The sequence below is a fragment of the Tiliqua scincoides genome, chromosome 5, assembly GCF_035046505.1.
Source record: "Tiliqua scincoides isolate rTilSci1 chromosome 5, rTilSci1.hap2, whole genome shotgun sequence".
NCBI classification, from domain to species: Eukaryota; Metazoa; Chordata; class Lepidosauria; order Squamata; family Scincidae; genus Tiliqua; species Tiliqua scincoides.
Window position 1 is genome coordinate 10,920,683 of NC_089825.1, and position 19,291 is coordinate 10,939,973.

General features: G+C 41.7%; 1 protein-coding gene across 9 annotated transcripts in view; it reads left to right on the forward strand.

The window, feature by feature from the left end:
* The window catches only part of ZMYND11 (zinc finger MYND-type containing 11), a 112,215-nt gene that overhangs the window by 77,692 nt on the left and 15,232 nt on the right, over positions 1-19,291 (forward strand). For 7 of the 9 annotated variants that reach the window (XM_066627872.1, XM_066627873.1, XM_066627869.1 and 4 more), the window contains 4 exons: positions 2,244-2,405; positions 15,036-15,113; positions 16,695-16,787; positions 17,760-17,847. In XM_066627872.1, the coding sequence (XP_066483969.1) occupies positions 2,244-2,405; positions 15,036-15,113; positions 16,695-16,787; positions 17,760-17,847 (421 nt within the window). The remainder of the gene's footprint in view (positions 1-2,243; positions 2,406-15,035; positions 15,114-16,694; positions 16,788-17,759; positions 17,848-19,291) is intronic. The other 2 variants (XM_066627874.1, XM_066627875.1) reach the window with 1 other exon arrangement.

Genomic DNA, 19,291 nt, shown 5'->3' on the forward strand with positions numbered 1-19,291 from the left:
GAATGAGTGGTCTCAGAAAATGCATATAATGGGCAATGTTGGAGGAACTAAGATGGTTCCTCCAATTATTTGAACCAAATATATTATTGGTTCGTTGTAGCTTTTTAGGAATCGAAATGAACCCCAAAGAGAACACTGCATCCCTGATCTGAGAAGTGTACCCTAAGGCTGGGGTGCAGCACTGTTTCATTGGCACCACTAAAATGTTGTCATCCCAGCATTGGAGCAGGCTCTTTTAGGGATACAATTGAGAAACACAATGAGAACATACATTTCTATATTTCTCGCATACAGACTTTGGCCATAATCCACCTCAGAGTTAGTTGTGTGGAAGCCCATTTTTTTTAGTGTATGTTACTAGGAGTTAAATTTGGCCTCAAATTGTGCACACTCTTGTCCCTTTCAATTTCAGAGAAACCAGAATGCACACAAAAACATTTGAAGACTGTGTGAGCACATTTTACCCATTGGTTGATTTATTATCTCCTATTGAAATCAATGAGATTGAAAGGATGCTTTATTTTGCTTGGATTGTGCCCATTCTGAGTAAGGTTAGGAAATGGGAGGTGGAGAGAGGTAGATCTTGCTTCCCCAAATTGTATTAAGAAACCATATGTATAGGCTTCATTTCCACAGTTGCAGACATTTGAAGGACTGTAGCCCTTATTGGCTCCGGCAGATCTTTCTAGCTCATCCTGAATGCCTGTAACATTTTTTAGCAAATTTCAGGAAAGAAATAAGATCTTAATTTGTAACATTTTATTAAATTTACCTAATCACAGCAAAAACAAACTACAAAGACCCAGAGAGGAGATCCAGAAATGGAAGTGGGCAGATCAGCTCTTATAGTGTTAACCTTCACCTGATGATTTAAAATTGGCAATCATATATAGAATATAGAAGTAATAGTGAGTTTTCAGCCTTTTCAGATTGGTTCAATCTTTCCAAAGGGGAACAGAGTCCTCTTCAGCTGCTTGGGATTCTGAGGAAGGGAGTAGGTTCCCTTTCACCATTGCCCACTGTAGGGTAGGAAAAGGCTTACAGCAATACCTTGCACTTCCGTCTGGTTAGGGACCAGAGCATGGATGAAAATAAAAATGGATGAATGTCAAAGCGTAGCCTCATTTAGCTTGCAAATTTATTTTGGCCGACAAAAAATACATATGACTAACTATATAACACATGCAAATGTGTGCAAAACCTACGTAAACAAGAATGTCCACAAATGTTGTGGATGAAATCAGATGAAAGAGGAAAGCATATGCACAAAATGTGGTTATAACTGAAAAGGACCGAAAGAACAAAGCGATGAAAATCAAGTCAAAAGTCAAGGTACTCCTGTACAGTTTTCTTGCCTTGAAGAAGAATCGAAAACAGAAGGAGCTGCTGGGGCTGTTGTCTCCTGTGCAGCCTATTCTCTCAAATGCAGCCAGCTGAGGCTGCCTTTTGAAAGCACTCATTTCTCACTCGGTCCTACAACAGTTTGCCTAAATCAGGGTAGATCACCTATAGCTGCAGCAAACAATAAATCAGTACTTTCAAAGCATGACTCACAACTGCTGAGGAGGACAGGTTTGTGATGGTAGCAGTGGTGGTTCTTGCTCTTTCTTTGTCACCAAGAGCACAGTCCCCAAAACCCTTCCTGAACATTGTTTCAGAGGAGTGTCCTTCATTCCTCAGAATTTCAAACAACTGAATAAGGGCTCCTATCCGTACTTTTGACAAGAGGTTGTTAATCAAGACTCAGTTTTAATAGAATAGTAGGTGCTTAGGTATTGAAGTGGTCCCACGGTCTAGTACAGTGAGAGTCTCCCATCAGCTACATTCAGGAGAGAAAGGTCACTGGGATTTTTTCTTAGCTCATTGTTAAGCTTATATTGCTTGAAATGAGAACTATTCCTTTTAAGTCTGGGATGCTTTTGTTGTATAGCTGGGGATATGGATTATATATATAAAAAAATAGAGAGAGTGTTTGTGTTGCTAACCAGACACTTTTATAACAAGAATTAAAGCACAGGATTTATCAAGGGTTAAAGCTGTCATATGTTCCATTATCAAAACTCTTGAAGTCTAAAGGATTGGAGTGTGTGTTTTTTTAAAGTGAATAATCTGCCAAGGAGGTACAGTACTCTTTAAAAATTTATAATGCTTAATTATTGCTAGACTTCAAGAAATGTGCATTGTTGTTGGCTGTTGCAGATATTGACAGAATGTTCTATCAAATTATTTTGTATTTTTTGTAGGACTGGGAGACAGAAACTCATGACTGGTATTGTTTTGAATGCCATTTGCCTGGAGAGGTGTTGATATGTGACCTGTGTTTTCGTGTATATCATTCCAAGTGTTTATCTGATGAGTTCAGGCTTAGAGACAGCAGTAGTCACTGGCAATGCCCAGTATGCAGGGTGAGTACCTCTGAGCTTTCATGTGCTGAATAGAGGCTTGGTATTTGTTATTAATAGTTTTGAGCAGATGTTCCTGACCAGGAGAAGTACCAAATTTTGCCTGCTCCAACAACAGTGCTTATATTAAGTGCATACCCAGAAGCATGGTTGAATCTGGATGTGCCTGGGCAAAATCTAGAAAAGCCTGCTGTCCATGGACATCAAGGAAGTAATCTAGACTATTGTATTGGTGGACTGATCTGGGGCATTCCAGAAATGCCTAACTAAGCAAAGCCCCAGATCAGTCCTAACAGACATTTGCCCCAAACAGGCAATCAGTCCCAAGTACTGGAGCTCCAGAGTATGCATAGAACTCCTCTAGTCATTTCAATACTGGAACTCTTCTCAACCACTCGCCCATTTGATTCCAAGCACATGCCTTTTATGGGCATTTTCCTCCAAGGAATCCCCTTGCATGCCACCATAATGCACACATAATTTTGAATCAGAGCCATTTCCTCTTTTGCATTCCCTAGATGTTTGATCCTTTCTGCAGATGTATCCAGATACAAGTGAGATTTGGAATTCTCCCATAATGCAGTCCTAGATTGAATATAAAAAGAGTTCTAAATATTGTGTGCATATTTGCTTAAGTACTCCAGAAGGTTTATATTATACTAGAGCAAAAGACATTTTTTCCACTGATCCTTGTTTGATGTTTATAAATGCTGTATAATACTGAATTGACATCCACACAAAACCATTTTATTAAAGCACTGTACATTATACTGTTCTTTTTAGTCAAATACTCTTTTTTTGTTCACTCTAGTGGATTTTGAAATTCACTTTTCAAAATAATAGAGTCCATTAGATACTTTTTCCCCTCAAGTAAGTAACGGGTTGGGGAAGGGGTTCCAGAGTGGAGAGACTGAATATGGATTCATATTTGCAAAAGGTAATTGCTTAGAGATAGAGAAGGTGTCCCCCCTCGATTTTTCTCATTTAACTTTCCCATATAAATGTGCCTAGTATAGTGTGATGAAGTATGTGTTGAAAAGTTTGAGGTGTGTGAATGAACAATCACTGTAACTTATGTCATAGGAAGCAGTTATAGTACTACTAGTAAATAATGGACGTTCATTAATATATTTTTGTAGGTCATGGTAATATTTTTGCAGTTTAAAAACCATGTTTGTGCAATGTTTGTTTTGGATTTTTTTATCTTGCTTTTCTGTCAGCAGCAGTCAAAGCACCTCACAGAACAGCAATAAAATGATATAAAATTGAATCCATAAAACATATTAAAACAGCCAAAGGAACAGCACATTAAAATAAAACCTGCCTTAAGAAATCAGGAAAAAGTCATGTTCAGCTCAGAAACAAAATGTCAGCTGAAATAAATCTGTCTTTACTGCCTTGCAAAAAAACATGCAACAATGGAGCCAGGTAGATCTCCACCAGGAAGGCATTTCATAGTATGGAAGCCACAACAGTAAAGGTCTTGTCTCATGTACTCAGCTGCCAAGTATCTGATGGTGATGAGACAGAGAACAGAGCTACAGAGATCCAGTGCTCAAATAAAAAAAAATCCCATGAACCACTCATCCATGTTCTGGGCATCTTGATTGCAGCCCCCAGTGTGACCAGTTCCTTATCAGTCTGGCTTTCAGCCTTGGTTTGAGACCAAAATCGATTAGATTATCTGATAAATATTGGACGGGGAGGTCCCTGTTTGTTCTGTTGGTTCTTGCAGTGGCTTTTGGTACCATCAGTTACAGCATACTTATGAGCTGCCCTGCTAGGATCTGATGGGGTGGGGCACTGTGTTGCAGTGGCTCTGTTCCTATCTTGAGGGTAGATTCTAGTTGGCGATGCTGGGAGACTATGGTTTGATTCTTTGGCCTATAAGGTCCTATCTTGCTTTTCCTCATGCTTTTTAGCATCTATGTGAACCTGCTGAAGCTGGGTCTGAGGTGTTATCAATGTGGGTCGAGTCCCATCTCTATCTTTCATTTTCTATACATTCTAACAAAGCAGTGGATGCCCTCAGTATGAGCTCAGCGGTGGGTTAGAAGTAGGCAAACAAGTTGAAGTTCAGTTCAGACTCTGCATTTCCTCACAGTTGGAGATTCAGTGGTGGTGACCCAGGACTGCTGTTGCAGCCCCCAGCTTGTAGAACTCCTTGCCCCTGCAGGCCCATTTGGCCCCCTATTAGTTTTGTAGCACCTGGTACAAACGTTTCTGTTTTGTCAGACAGTTTAGTTGCACTGAGTATCCCTGCTGAGTCCATTTGTTCCTTTTCCCCCCTGCTGCCCCATGTCTTTAATTTGCTAGTTTCTTTTCATTGCTGTATTTCATTATACTTTTTCACTTACGTTTTATTTTTTTTATTTGTTGTTGTGAGCTGCTTTGGAGGCTCTTTTAGGGGCCCAAAGGCAGGATATAAATTTTTAAATGAATAAAAATAACTTTGAATAGATTACCATCCGCAACTAGCTTAAACCATTTTGGGGGCTGGGAGTTAGAAAGTTCTTGATTTGACATTACTGATGCTGCACTGGGAATTCTTGTGAAAACAGACATGGAATCCTGCGGTATTTGCTGGAATACCGGGCAAATCTCTCACAAAAACCCTTGACTTCTGACGGGCGGACTTCCCTCAAATGAGGAGGCTGGTTAGGAGGAGGTTGAAAGGGAAGTAAAAAGAGTCCAATCTCTCCAGAGTACATGGAGGCTGCTTAAAACAACAGTAATAGAGGCCCAGCAGAGGTGTATACCACAAAGAAAGAAGGGCTCCACTAAATCCAGGAGGGTGCCCGCATGGCTAACGAGCCAAGTTAGAGAGGCTGTGAAGGGCAAGGAAGCTTCCTTCCGTAAATGGAAGTCTTGCCCTAATGAAGAGAATAAAAAGGAACATAAACTGTGGAAAAAGAAATGCAAGAAGGTGATACGGGAGGTCAAGCGAGACTATAAGGAACGCATGGCCAGCAACATTAAGGGGAATAATAAAAGCTTCTTCAAATATGTTAGAAGCAAGGAACCCACCAGAGAAGCGGTTGGCCCTCTGGATGGTGAGGGAGGGAAAGTGGAGATAAAAGGAGACTTAGAGATGGCAGAAAAATTAAATGAGTTCTTTGCATCTGTCTTCATGGCGGAAGACCTCGGGCAAATACTGCTGCCCAAACGGCCCCTCCTGACCAAGGAATTAAGTCAGATAGAGGTTGAACAAGAAGATGTTTCAGACCTAATTGATAAATTAAAGATCAATAAGTCACCAGGCCCTGATGGCATCCACCCAAGAGTTATTAAGGAATTGAAGAATGAAGTTGCTGATCTCTTGACTAAAATATGCAACTTGTCCCTCAAAACGGCCATGGTGCCAGAAAATTGGAGGATAGCAAATGTCACGCCTATCTTTAAAAGGGGAAAGAGGGGGGATCCGGGAAACTATAGGCCGGTCAGCCTAACATCTAAACCGGGTAAGATGGTGGAATGCCTCATCAAAGATAGACTCTCAAAACACATAGACAAACAGGCCTTGCGGAGAGAGAATCAGCATGGCTTCTGTAAGGGAAAGTCTTGCCTCACAAACCTTTTAGAATTCTTTGAAAAGGTCAACAGACATGTGGATGCGGGAGAACCCATGGACATTATATATCTGGACTTTCAGAAGGCGTTCGACAAGGTCCCTCACCAAAGGCTACTAAAAAAAACTCCACAGTCAGGGAATTAGAGGACAGGTCCTCTCATGGATTGAGAACTAGCTGAAGACCAGGAAACAGAGAGTGGGTGTCAATGGGCAATTTTCACAGTGGAGAGAAGTGAAAAGTGGTGTGCCCCAAGGATTTGTCCTGGGACTGGTGCTTTTCAACCTCTTCATAAATGACCTGGAGACGGGTGAGCAGTGAGGTGGCTAAGCTTGCAGATGACACCAAACTTTTCCGAGTGGTGAAGACCAGAAGTGATTGTGAGGAGCTCCAGAAGGATCTCACCAAACTGGCAGAATGGGCTGCAAAATGGCAGATGCACTTCAGTGTCAGTTAGTGTCAAGTCATGCACATTGGGGCAAAAAATCAAAACTTCAGATATAGGCTGATGGGTTCTGAGCTGTCTGTGACAGATCAGGAGAGAGATCTTGGGGTGGTAGTTGACAAGTCGATGAAAGTGTCAACCCAATGTGTGGCGGCAGTGGAGAAGGCCAATTCTATGCTTGGGATCATTAGGAAAGGTATTGAGAACAAAACGGCTAGTATTATAATGCCGTTGTACAAATCTATGGTAAGGCCACACCTGGAGTATTGTGTCCAGTTCTGGTCGCCGCATCTCAAAAAAGACATAGTGGAAATGGAAAAGGTGCAAAAGAGAGCGACTAAGATGATTACAGGGCTGGGGCACCTTCCTTATGAGGAAAGGCTACAGCGTTTGGGCCTCTTCAGCCTAGAAAAGAGACGCCTGAGGGGGGACATGATTGAGACATACACAATTATGCAGGGGATGGACAGAGTGAATAGAGAGATGCTCTTTACACTCTCACATAACACCAGAACCAGGGGACATCCACTAAAATTGAGTGTTGGGAGGGTTAGGACAGACAAAAGAAAATATTTCTTTACTCAGTGTGTGGTTGATCTGTGGAACTCCTTGCCACAGGATGTGGTAATGGCATCAGGCCTGGATGCCTTTAAAAGGGGATTGGACAAGTTTCTGGAGGAAAAATCTGTTACGGGTTACAAGTCATGATGTGTATGTGCAACCTCCAGATTTTAGAAATGGGCTATGTCAGAATGCCAGATGCAAGGGAGGGCACCAGAATGAGGTCTCTTGTTATCTGGTGTGCTCCCTGGGGCATTTGGTGAGGCCGCTGTGAGATACAGGAAGCTGGACTAGATGTGCCTATGGCCTGATCCAGTGGGGCTGTTCTTATGCTTGTGCACAGGTCTTCTTTTGTATCCTTGGATTCCATATCCCCCATTTCATGGTTCACAAATCCTCCCCCCCCCCCCAAATCACCCAGATGACTTACCTGGTCTCCGATTGCAGCCCTCCTGTTGCTGTCTTCAGTGTCTGGCTGTTTCTGTGCAGTCTGCAAATGTTAACTGGAAGCAGGAAGCAGGTTTGAGGGCTGAAAACAATGTGAGCTGCTTCTTATAGGGTTCACTGCTATCCTTGGTTTCCAGTATCTTCAGTGTCATCTGGAATCTATCCCCCATGGATACATGGGGACGCTTATACATGCCATTGGCTCTTTTGGTCACAATTATCTGTTCTGTTTGTCTTCCAACAATGGAAATGTTTCAAAGCTGTGTTGGGCACAGCAGGGCAGCACAAGAATTGTGACTTTGTATCAGGTGAAAAAAGCCCATATAGCCTGTTTGCTAATCACCTGGTACCTCACCATAAACTGGCCAGCTGGATCTACTAATGTTGGCATCCCAGTATGCTCTCCAGCAGTGAAGCACCAGGCACATTATTTAATGCTTTGTTTAATAGTGACAAATACCAGTTGTTACTCAGCAGAGGAACAGCTGACACAAATATATTTGCACACTGATTTATTGGTCCTGAAACGTGCAGGTGTGGCTTTCACGTTACAAAGAAGTGGCTTCTTGGAATGTGCATGCTGAATAAGCTTGTTTAAATTTAGGGGTGAGCACATATTTTCATCCAGATTTTTGTCAACAGACCACAAATCCATTGTGTTTGCCAAAACCAGCCCTTGACCTTCAAGAGCTGTTTCTTGCTGCCCTGATAGAGGCAGTAGCTTTACTTGGAATTGCAGCAGGTGAATGACCAAATAATTTTCTGCTTTTTCCCCATCACTTTGTGCAGAATTTTGCCTTTTTTATGTTCCCTTCCAAAAGATTGCATTTCAGGTGCTGCTACAGTTGTGACTTGAACTGGGAGTTAATGGAGTAAGGAACATTTCTTTAGTCCGGGAGGGGGCAGAATCACTTGGGCATCAAGAAAGAGGTAGTAAATTAATACTAAAACGTTTTATGACCTACTGTTGTAAAACATAAAATTGCCACTACTATAAGCTCTGAAACAGCTGGCACAATCAGCTGGCAGCTCTGCACACCTGCCAGCGGATCCTGGATTCCACACCAGGGCACATATGGTTGTGGCAGGACAGGCAGGGTGAACACAGGTGGACAGGAGTAGAGGTTGGAGGCACCAGAAACACCAAGATCCTATCCCCATTTTGGCATATCAACATGCCCCTGAGGCGCTTCAGATTTATGCCAACTAAATAGCTGGTGTAGTTCTGAGGAAACCCCTTGACAGGCAGGTGGCCTACAGAGACATAAGTAAAAAATAGTTTTACTTGCCTCTTGGGCCATCTGGTTTCTCTCCCTCATAGTATGCAGCATGCGCTCCAGCCTCAAAACTTCATAGCATAGACTGATGGGGGAAAGGTTTAGAGCAAAAATCAGAAAATAACAGCATCGATGTGCAAATTTCCCCAGCTCACAATATTCAATATGCATCCTCATCTCTGCATTCTGAGATGAGTTCCATTGCGTAAGAGCTAAACTAAGGGATCACATGATTTTGCCCAAGGTTGTTTTCTTTTTGAATTAGTAGTGGTGGGGGAAGAGAAATGGAGAGAGCCACAGCAGGGAGCAGGTTGGAGGCTATAGAACTTTGTCTCGACGATGGTTCTGACCCCAATCATGTCCCTTTGCAGGAGAAAAAGGCTATCATTAAAAATATTACTTTAAATTGCACAGGAGTGGTTGTACACTGCTGTGAAGGGAGGTGTTCTAGAATAAAAATACATTAAAATTATTCAGATGTGTTTTTCATTATTTTTAAATTGTGCATACACAGTGGTGCATTCCTGTTAATGGGTAAATTAATTTTTTTAAAGGATATCAAAATATGCTTCTTCTATCCAAGTAGAAATTATTTTTTTATTGCTATGGAGGTTATGCAAGCCAAAAGTGGGCTTTTTACCAAGCATTCATGAGTGCCACTTGCAGTTGTTGATGCATTTGCAATGCTAGGCAAGAAGAGTTCATCAATTACTTCTGTACTGTGACTGCACTTATACTTGAAATTTTCATTTCTTTTCTCTTAAGAGGAAATTCTGGGAATTACAGGTGTTTCATTTTGTATCTAGGATTTTTAGTCCTGCCAGGCTGTTCGGCCTGATCCATATGTTACCAGTAATGACCTAAGAGCTAGAGCATTGAGATTATTCCCTTGCCATCCTCTGCAACATTTGAAGGAAGCGGATCACATGGGTTGGGCAATACTGACATGGAAAGAACCACATTGTCAGCCTCATCAGTGTGATACAATTCCTCAGGTGCCAGCAACCTACAACCTGGGGGCCAATTATGGCCCACCACCCAAGGTCATCTGGTTCTCAAAACCGGAGCAGGTGGCTCTGCTGTCCCCTGTCTGGCACAAGGCAAATTTGGCAGAAGGCTTTGCCTTCCAAGCTGAGCTCTGCAGTGCCGCTTCTAGGAGCTCAGCAACCCGGCAGTTTGGTGACATCATTACTCAACACCTGGCCTCTTTGTTGAAAAGGTTGCCAATCCCTGCTTCCAATGATAGAGAGAGTGGCATATACTGTAAGCATGGCAGCTTCTATACTATTAGTAAGGTATGAACTGGCTCTACACCTTTCTGCCCGTTTCTGGAATATGGATCAGACCACCAGAGCATTGGTTCCCCCCCCCACCTCTTGTATCCTTTCAAGTTTGTGAACTTACTAAGAATTGTAAAATCTGAACCGTGGAGCAAGAATGGGATTCTCAATAGAAGGGAACGAAATATGCAGATATTTCCATCCATCCTAACAAGTTTAGGATCTACCACATACGTAATTATGACCATGATTAATTAATGGCTTTATCTTCTAATTTTTTAATAAAAAAAACAGATTGTTGTATTGTAAACACAGCTATCCTAATATTTTTTGAGAGCATGGGTAACAAACATATAGGAACTGAACTATTCTGAGAAAAGGCAGTCAGATTTCCTGTGTTTTATCCACAGTAAATATGCAAATAAAATGAAAGCAATAACTGAAGCAAAACAAAACTAGAAGCTTTAACAACTTGTATTACCTTTCAACTCGAGATCTCAAGATATCCAAATTCACAAAGGCAAGAAATAACACACATTTGAAACTGATTCCCTGGAGCAGGACTCTCCAAACCCTGGCCCACAGGCCAGATCCGGGGTTTGGAAAAAGCCTCCCCCCCCCCATGAGTGGCGCTTACTGTTCTGCATTGCTGTGCCCAGATCAACATAAAAGAAACGCAGTACCGTGGAAGAATGTTAAGGAGGGTTTTTTCAGGACACAGCAGTTTCCAGTTTGGAGACTGCTGCCCCTGGAAGAACAATCAAATTCTCCATCCTTATGTTAGAAGTACCTCATTAATGCTTCCAAGGTCACCGTATCATTGGTTCTTGGAAGCACTGGTTCAATCAACCTGTGTTAACAGAAATGAACTTAAAGGAACACTGTCAAGTATTTTTTCCATAGATGTTAATATTTCATTCCATTACTTTTAATATTTCATTCCCTGACAGAATGTGCAGAGCAATTTCTGATGCTTGAATCTGGAGTCAGTTAATATTTTATCCAGTAGTCACACTGTCTGCTATTGGCCATGAATGTAAAAGATATAATTGTGTCTGTTTAATTAGGATAATTACCTTTAGGGATGTTCAGTACTGACATGATAAAGTCAAACTGACTAGATAACTATTTCTGTTTTCTTTAGTACAGTCATGTGCCGCTTAACGATAGGGATCAGGACTGCGATCCCCATCATCAAGCGGGGCTTGACACAATCCGGTCGCTTCGCAGGGAAAGGGATGTTCCACTCCCCTCCCTTCTGGAGGGTCATCTGAGCTTCCCAGAGGCAGTGCGTGTCCATGGGAAATTGTCTCTTGCATAACTTCTGGTTTCACAGAGTAAACCGGAAATTGCACGACAGATGTGATTTCCCTCAGTCTGAGCCTTGCAGAGGCAGTGCATGGATGTGCACTGCCTCAGGGAAGCTCAGATCCCCCTCTGTAGGGTCCCCTCGCTTTCGGAGGGTTGGGGTGTGCATCCCTGACAACCACGTGACCACATGTGATTGTCGGTTAGGTGATCCCAGCATAAGCTGGAAGGTTGCAAAGTGGTGCACACCTGTTTGAGGAAAGGTTGACAGGGTGAGCCCAGTGAACAAATTGCTGCAGATCAATCTCAGAAATAGTTTGGTGATTGAGTTTTCCTTTGTGGAGAAAGAAGCCCCTCCTGGACAGTTCTAAGCCATATTGTTGAATTTTGCCTCTTAAGAACTAGCTTTTAATTCCAAAGATTACTGTTTTATTTTGTTAGCATTTCAGCTATTGTGTTTGAGAGCAGCTTTGAACCTCAGACCTGGGGACAGGAAGTGTAATTGCAGTATGGTTCCTGCTCCTGGCATGCTTCCATAACACTTGAAACAGAAGTACAGTACTACTAGAATACTGAATTTTTGCAAAGCAACAAACAATTCTGTTTGTACTGCCCAACCGTGACAGAAACCAACACGTTTGTTTGCTATGATGTTGACTTGTAAGAGAAACAAGGTGTGGAAACAAGTAGCATTACTTCTAACTTTGCAATTATACTCTTGCAAGCCTTCTTGGGATTTAGTAGGTAGGGCAAAAGTCATTCAAGGTTTGCTGTAATTCATAATAGAGGTGATTACAGAATTCTTCCTTGCAGAATTTTGTCTTGAAGTTTGGGGATGACGTTTGGTTCCAGATTACTGGAACTTTTTATTGAAGTCAGTGACATCTTAGAATCTGTGGTTCTTCTGGTTTCTAGTTTCCAGAAGTTTTGTGCTTTCAGAATTGCAACATTAAAAAAAGTTCATCTCAAAAGACTTACCATGTTTTTCTTCCTGGGGAACTGGAGTCTTTATTTTTCTTCTGTTCCAATAAACTCTGCAAAAGACAATATAAGCAATTAACTAATTCAAAGGAATAAGTATATTTCCCCTCCCCAGGAAATGCAATCTTTTTAGAATATGCTTTATGTGTTTGGTGATCACTAGTGCAATTCAGCAGAAGAAAATGTTTTTTAAAAATATATTAACTAAAACAATTTTTTATTAAAGATCCAATTTTCCCAGAGAAAAGCATGGCTATTCTTTTGAGTATTTTATATACAGAACAGAACCAGAACCTTTCTGCAGAAGTGCAACTGAACAGAATAAAACAATGTTTTAAAAAAATAATTTTTTAATTTAAAAGAACTGCTGTTCCTCCAAGTTATTTATTTGCATATGTTGTTCAAAGGAATAAACATGTGGGGTCTTTTAATTCACATGCACACACTCAGACTCTGTGCTGGAGCCTGATGTGTTTCTGCAGAAAGGCAGCATTACTAAAATGAAGGAATAATATGGAGGGGGGGACGACAACACAGGATCTTTTCCCCCTGCATGCATAAAATCAGTCAACACATTCCAGAATTTTCTCTTCTTGCCGGAAGACCACTGGAGCGGAATTAAAGGCATAACACAGTGGAACTGGGAGAATCCAGTCACATCTAATTATAAATTGGCCTCATTGACTGCCAGAAAATTTCTGAGGATTCAAAATAGTTTTACTTAAAGGTTTGAGATGAGTCCAAACAGGCAATTTCATGTTGCATCTTACAGTTTGATGCAAACTGCAGTGCATAGTTAAAGGACCAAATTGCTTTATTGCCAGTCATAGCAGCACGCTGAATCTGATTTACTGCAGAATAGTCACACTGGCTTTAATGGCACGGTTCAGGAATAGTGGTTCAAGGATTGCAGCCAGGAGACCAAACAGCTTGCATGCATTAGAAACCAAAGTCGGAAACAGTGGTTAGCAAAGCTACACTAGGCATTTACAACAAAGCTGTTTTGGTTTAAGAGCACTATTTTGGCATAGTGTTTTCTATTCCCTTGGTTTGATAATATAAGATGTGTCCCTTCATATATTACATAGTACTGGAATGGCAGCTAAGCACTGAACTTTTAAAGGGAAGCAGAGTTTCTGCTAATCTAAATCTGGATTAGACTCCATGGCAGCTTTTCTTGCCAAATTTCTGCTGTAAACTTGGCCTAGAGAACAAGACCACTTTATGGCTAATTAGTTCTTCCATTTAACCACAGCCAGCTCCAGCAAACACTACCACTGTACCCCAACACCAGTGAAAAAGGTAGCTTGCCTGTGGGCCTGCAGGGTCCCTCCTCTCAGTTCCTGAGGCAGCAGTCCTTCCAGGTACAGTCACACACCTTCAGCTGTCCACCACCTAGCAATCTCAGTCCAGGCAGTCAGTTCATTAATCAGTTGGGTAGTCCATTAGTTAATCTACAAGTCAGTCCATCAGTTTGTCATGCATCCACCAGTTCCCTGGTCAAGTTTCCAGTTAATCAGTCCAAGTGTCATTAACCAGAGAATCAGTTCAGTAAGCAGAGCCGTGAGTTAACAGGTCAGTTAACCAAAAAGTTGGTCTGTTTAGCCAAGTCCCCTCTCCCTCCTACACTCACTCCAACTACAACCAACAAACTCTCCCTGCCCCAGGTGCTCCTCATATCCTGTAATAGCCTGACTGCCTCCAGTGGCTGCTGCTGTGCAGCACACCCTCTGCTGAAAGCCCAGGTCTCCCAGATTCACCAGGGTAAAGGGCTGCTGCAGACACAGCATCTTAGCTCCTTGTCAGATCTTCCACAATTCCAATACACAGCTGAACTATAAAAAGAAGGAATACTATAAGTTTTTCAAAGCAATTATGCTTGCAGATTTGTATTTTAAAAAGGCAGTTTAACTCACTGTGCTCAATAAACAACACAAAATGTTCTTTTATACAAAGTGTACACATAAGGTTTCCCATTTTTATCTGTGAGAAAACATTATTGGCAGGCATTTCTCCTGGCCCAAGTGCTATGTCTTCCTCCTCCAAATGTGAGCAGGAATACCTGGTAAGTGCACATGGGACTCTCATTCATCTGCACTGAGATTCTGGTGCACTGTCAGTCTTATAGGGCCTTATTCCCTTTCCTTTTGGCTTATGTCTGCTCTGTGATGAGATCCCTTCCTCCCTTCTCTGTATTTCTCAGTAAATGTTAGTTACGCGCTTCACTGGGCCCATGCCTTACCCAGGGCTACTCCCTGCAAAGTATGGTGCAAGGGGCCATAGCAGTAGATTGGGCTCTGAGCAGTGTAACATAACAGATGGAGTGCTGGAGTTGCATCTGAAAGAAGAACCTCAGGTTAAATATCAGTTCATTGTTATGTAGATACAAAATTGTACAATAGGTATAGGCTTCATCTTAATTATAAAATTCTCTCTAGACTATCTTCAGTTTTTAAAGTTGAGAAGTTCTGTGTGCGTGAGAGAAAAGAGTTTGCCCAGATAAATAGTGCAGCATTACTCCAGCCAGATTCTTGAGCAATCAACAATCAATTAATTTCTGACATTATTTTTCTTATTATACCTTTTAGTTATCAGATCTTCACAGTATATAAGAAAATGTTTTTTCTAACTTCTTTAGGTTGTCATTGCTAAATGTATGTTCCTATGATTTTTGACATCTTTGTACTTGAAAACTTTTTTTGAACAAAAAATTATTCTGTTAGTAAAAGTCAGAATTCTAAAATAAAGCTGATGTCCTTTACCAGAGCATTAAGAAGAAGAACACAAGCAAGCATGAGATGAGCACATATTTACGCTTCATTGTCTCCCGTATGAAGGAACGAGTGAGTATTGCAATGTAACACAGAATGTACAGGTATGCATCTCTTAATGATGGGGATATGTTCTGTGAACCCCGTCGTTAGGCGCATTCATCATACGTCAGAACAGTGTAGAATGACAGCTGGGTAGTGCCCCAGAAGGCCTTGTGGCAGCCAGGAAGACTGGAAGGAAAGTGTGTGGGTTACCCAGTTGATCTGGCAAGGAAGGTGGCAAGCCTGGTGAGTTCGGTGGAAGTCCCCTGAGCATGTATTCCCCTGGCCTGTACTGTGGTCAAACTGTTCTCTGCACCCACAGCTCCATTATGGGGCCATTATGTATATGCTGCCTCTTGTTATGTGGCCTATGCCTATATTCTGTATAGCAAGCTATCAGGAATTAGGGGTGCCAGAATGCACCCTAGTTATTCCCCCTGCCTTTAAATTCATTGCTGAATTGATGAACAAGCTGGTGTCATGTCATTTCTCTCCTGCCTTTCTGCCATGGTTCTTTTGTTCTCCCTAACTCCTGCTCACTGTCTTGGTGTCTTCCTTGCTATACCAGACAGGGTTGAGCAGGGCAGCAAAAGGATTAGGGCAGGGTGGCAGAAGCTGCTGCTGACTCAACCCCCAATTCAGGTGCAGATGTGTGAGAAAATATCCATGTTGCAAACTGGAAGGGCTAGATTCCATATGGAAGAATATATTTCTTCCATAAATTATGTTAAATTTGGGAGAATGTTATGGTTTGGCCATACCCAACCACCTCTTGGTAGATGAAACAGCCATTTCTAATTAGCAGCTGAGGAACTGATCAAAAACTTTCCCTGTCTAACCAATTGCTATGGCTGTAATCCAGAGTCCTCTGTTCATCAGATCCTTCAAGAATCTGAATTTTCATTGTCCCTTCTGATTCAGTAGCACCCCTTCCTGCTGATCCTTCCAACAAGAACTGAAAGAAGCCTTGGCACCAGTTTGTAATTTGGCTGTATTTCAGGTTCTGTGTCTGATGCAATAATGTTACAGCTCAACACGCCAGATTCCATTTTGGTGTAATTTTAGTATTTTATGCACTGCCTTGTGCACAGGTCTGTTGAAATCACTATCAAAGGTAAATGTTTTATACTTTTTAAATAGAATCTCGAAATCCTCTGGCATCCATCACTGGGAATGTTGGAAAAAATTTAGACGAGGACAACATCAATTTAAATTTGGAAATTCAAATCTAAGCTTTGTGAATTTACCCCCAAATTTATTAAATTTACAACAGTTTGCTTTCAGAGGAAGGAACTACTGCTTAAAAATCCTGGCTGTAAAAACACATAATGAGTTTTCACTCCTATTATATTGTTTATATTTTAAACAGACCAGCCTCTGAGAGGTACCTACAATTTCAGTGCAATCAGATTTTTGGATTAGAAATATTATCGAACCCTCATTTATGGTCATGCAGTTGTAGCTGTCAGACTGATATGCTTTTGGCTTCCTCACCTGAAGACTTTTGAATTAATACTTTTACCATTATAAAGCATCTTTCTATAAAAGCATCTTTTCTTTATTGTGAGGTTGAACAATTTCTAAACTAATGTTTTGTGGTGACTTTTTTAGGCTATTGATCTAAACAAGAAAGGCAAGGACAACAAGCACCCAATGTATCGTAGACTGGTGCATACTGCTGTTGATGTCCCAACCATACAAGAGGTATGTTCCCTTTTCATTCTGGGAATTTGTTGGGTTTTGCTTTTTCAAAAGAAGATCGATAGTGAAGTGGCGAGGCTATGTACAGCAGTGATTTTCAGCTTTTTTCTTCTCATGGCATACTGACCTCTGTGGTCGTTTCTATGGTCTTTGCCTCTTGTGATGTCACTTATGCCTTCCAGGAGACTTTTCCAGATTCCCCATCTCTAATTTTACGGTAGCTATCCGTAGTAACAAATTGTCTGTCCCACCTCCTCTGCCAGTGGGGGAAAAAGTCCAGACAGTTTGTTACTACAGACAGTTGCCCTAAGAACAGAACTGCAGAATCCAGAAGTGTGTTTTAGCAATTTTCAAGCGCTCCAAACTCCCACCGCACACCTGCAGACCTTCCTTGAAACACTGGTGTGACTCAGCACACTGTTTGAGAATCGTTGACATGAAGAAATATGTTTATGTGAATGTTCGCAATTCTTCACACCATTTATTATAAGAACGTAAGAACAGCCCCGCTGGATCAGGCCATAGGCCCATCTAGTCCAGCTTCCTGTATCTCACAGTGGCCCACAAAATGCCCCAGGGAGCACACCAGATAACAAGAGACCTGCATCCTGGTGCCCTCCCTTGCATCTGGAATTCTGACATAACCCATTTCTAAAATCAGGAGGTTGCAGACCAGTTTTATTCTAAAAGCTCATGTTGTGAAACTCTATACCAAAAGTCTCTTTTCTTGAGTTTGTCATGCAAGACCCTTTCCAGATGTTATACCAGGGATTTTCTCACTGGCATCTGGAAACTTGAACTCAGAATCTCAAGCATACATAGCCTGTTCTCTGCTGTTGTACTCTGTAGAGTTCTGCATTCTAGACTTCCTTGACAATCATAATGTAGAAATTATGGATATGTGTGTCAACTTGTGAGTTATTGGAAACTCTAGTGCATGACTGCATTTCTTATGACTGCATTTTTAATGTTTAGAAAGTAAATGAAGGGAAGTACAGGAGTTATGAGGAGTTCAAAGCAGATGCTCAGCTTCTTCTACACAACACAGTGATTTTTTATGGAGGTAAGTGGGGATGGATTGTCATTAATATCTTAAAAAGTCTGTTCAGCTGCCCACATATTTTGTTTATTAAAGTTCTTGAGGGTAGGGTGAGTTGCAAATGATGAAACTGTCCAATTCATCATTTGCATTTCTGCCCATTTTCAATTTCATTTCTGCCCATTTTCAGCCAATACTTCAAAAATACTAATCAGGGGTGTGGTATCTCCAAATAGGCCCCAAATGAGGCCTGTTGGAAGAAGGTGCCCAGGGTTTGAGGAGCTGGCAAGCCCATGAGTTAGCCAGGCCACAGGAATTTGGCTCAGGGAAGCTTTCCAGTCTCATGCCTGAGCAAGCTGGAAGACCAAAAGCACTCAGCATGTGGATGTTTCTCAACCCAACTGAACTGAAAATCAGATGGTCTCCCTTGATGTATCCTGTGCAAGCCCTCCTCCAATTCTACGTGGCTGTTTTCAGGGCAAGGCTAGACTTCACAGATTTCAGTTGAGACAGCAGAGCTTCTCCCGACATTTAGGTTTAGGACTTTCCTCAGAGCATCACAGATTCAAAGCTGAGAAATAACTTCCTTCAAAACAGCCTCAGAAACACCCTTAGGTTGCTTGTCTTTTGATGACTTTTGTCTGGCTTGCCAGCTTTTTGATAAAAAGTGCTACCTTGCTGGAAGAGTGATATTCACCCTGAAAATAAAAAAGACAAATACTCAGCTCAGCCCTAGTTGTAAGCTTGTGAAGAATCCTACTTCTCCTTTGTAGCTATATCTCTTCCCTGTTTCCTTTGTGCGGTAGTAGTGCCTGTGTGGGAAGGGAGAATTGAACAGAGAGTGATAAAACATAGACGAGATCAAAAGAGATGGAAACCCATGCTGTCTGTCTACCGTCTGCCTACTCAGTCCAAATTTCAGGGTATCACAGACTGAAAGAGCAGGTACAGTGCAGACAGGTGTTTTCAGAGCTAATAGTTGTAGTTGTCTGTAGTGAGACAGGTCACTTACTGGGAACGTAGAGGGAGAAAGAGAAAAACCCTTTTCTTACCAGTGCACCATCACTGAGATCTGCTTTACACTGTATGTGGCAACTGTGTTTGTTGTAGCTACCCTGTGTTCTTCACAGTAAACATGCACAGTATGAAGGGCTAAATGTTCAGCTTAGATGTACACCATGGAGCCTCAACTGGCATTTTTAGGAACATAAGAAGAGCCGTGCTGGATCAGGCCAAAGGTCCGTCTAGTCCAGCTTCCTGTATCTCACAGTGGCCCACCAAATGCCCCCAGGGAGCACACAAGACTACAGAAACATGCTGCACCTTTCATGTGATACATATTTGCTGTGGGGAACATTGGTGTAGCTGTGGCAAATGCACTTGCTACTTGAAGTGCCAAGCAGCGATGAGACATCAGAATAAACATCACTAAATAACAGTTATAAATGTGTCTAATTCTGCTTTAAAT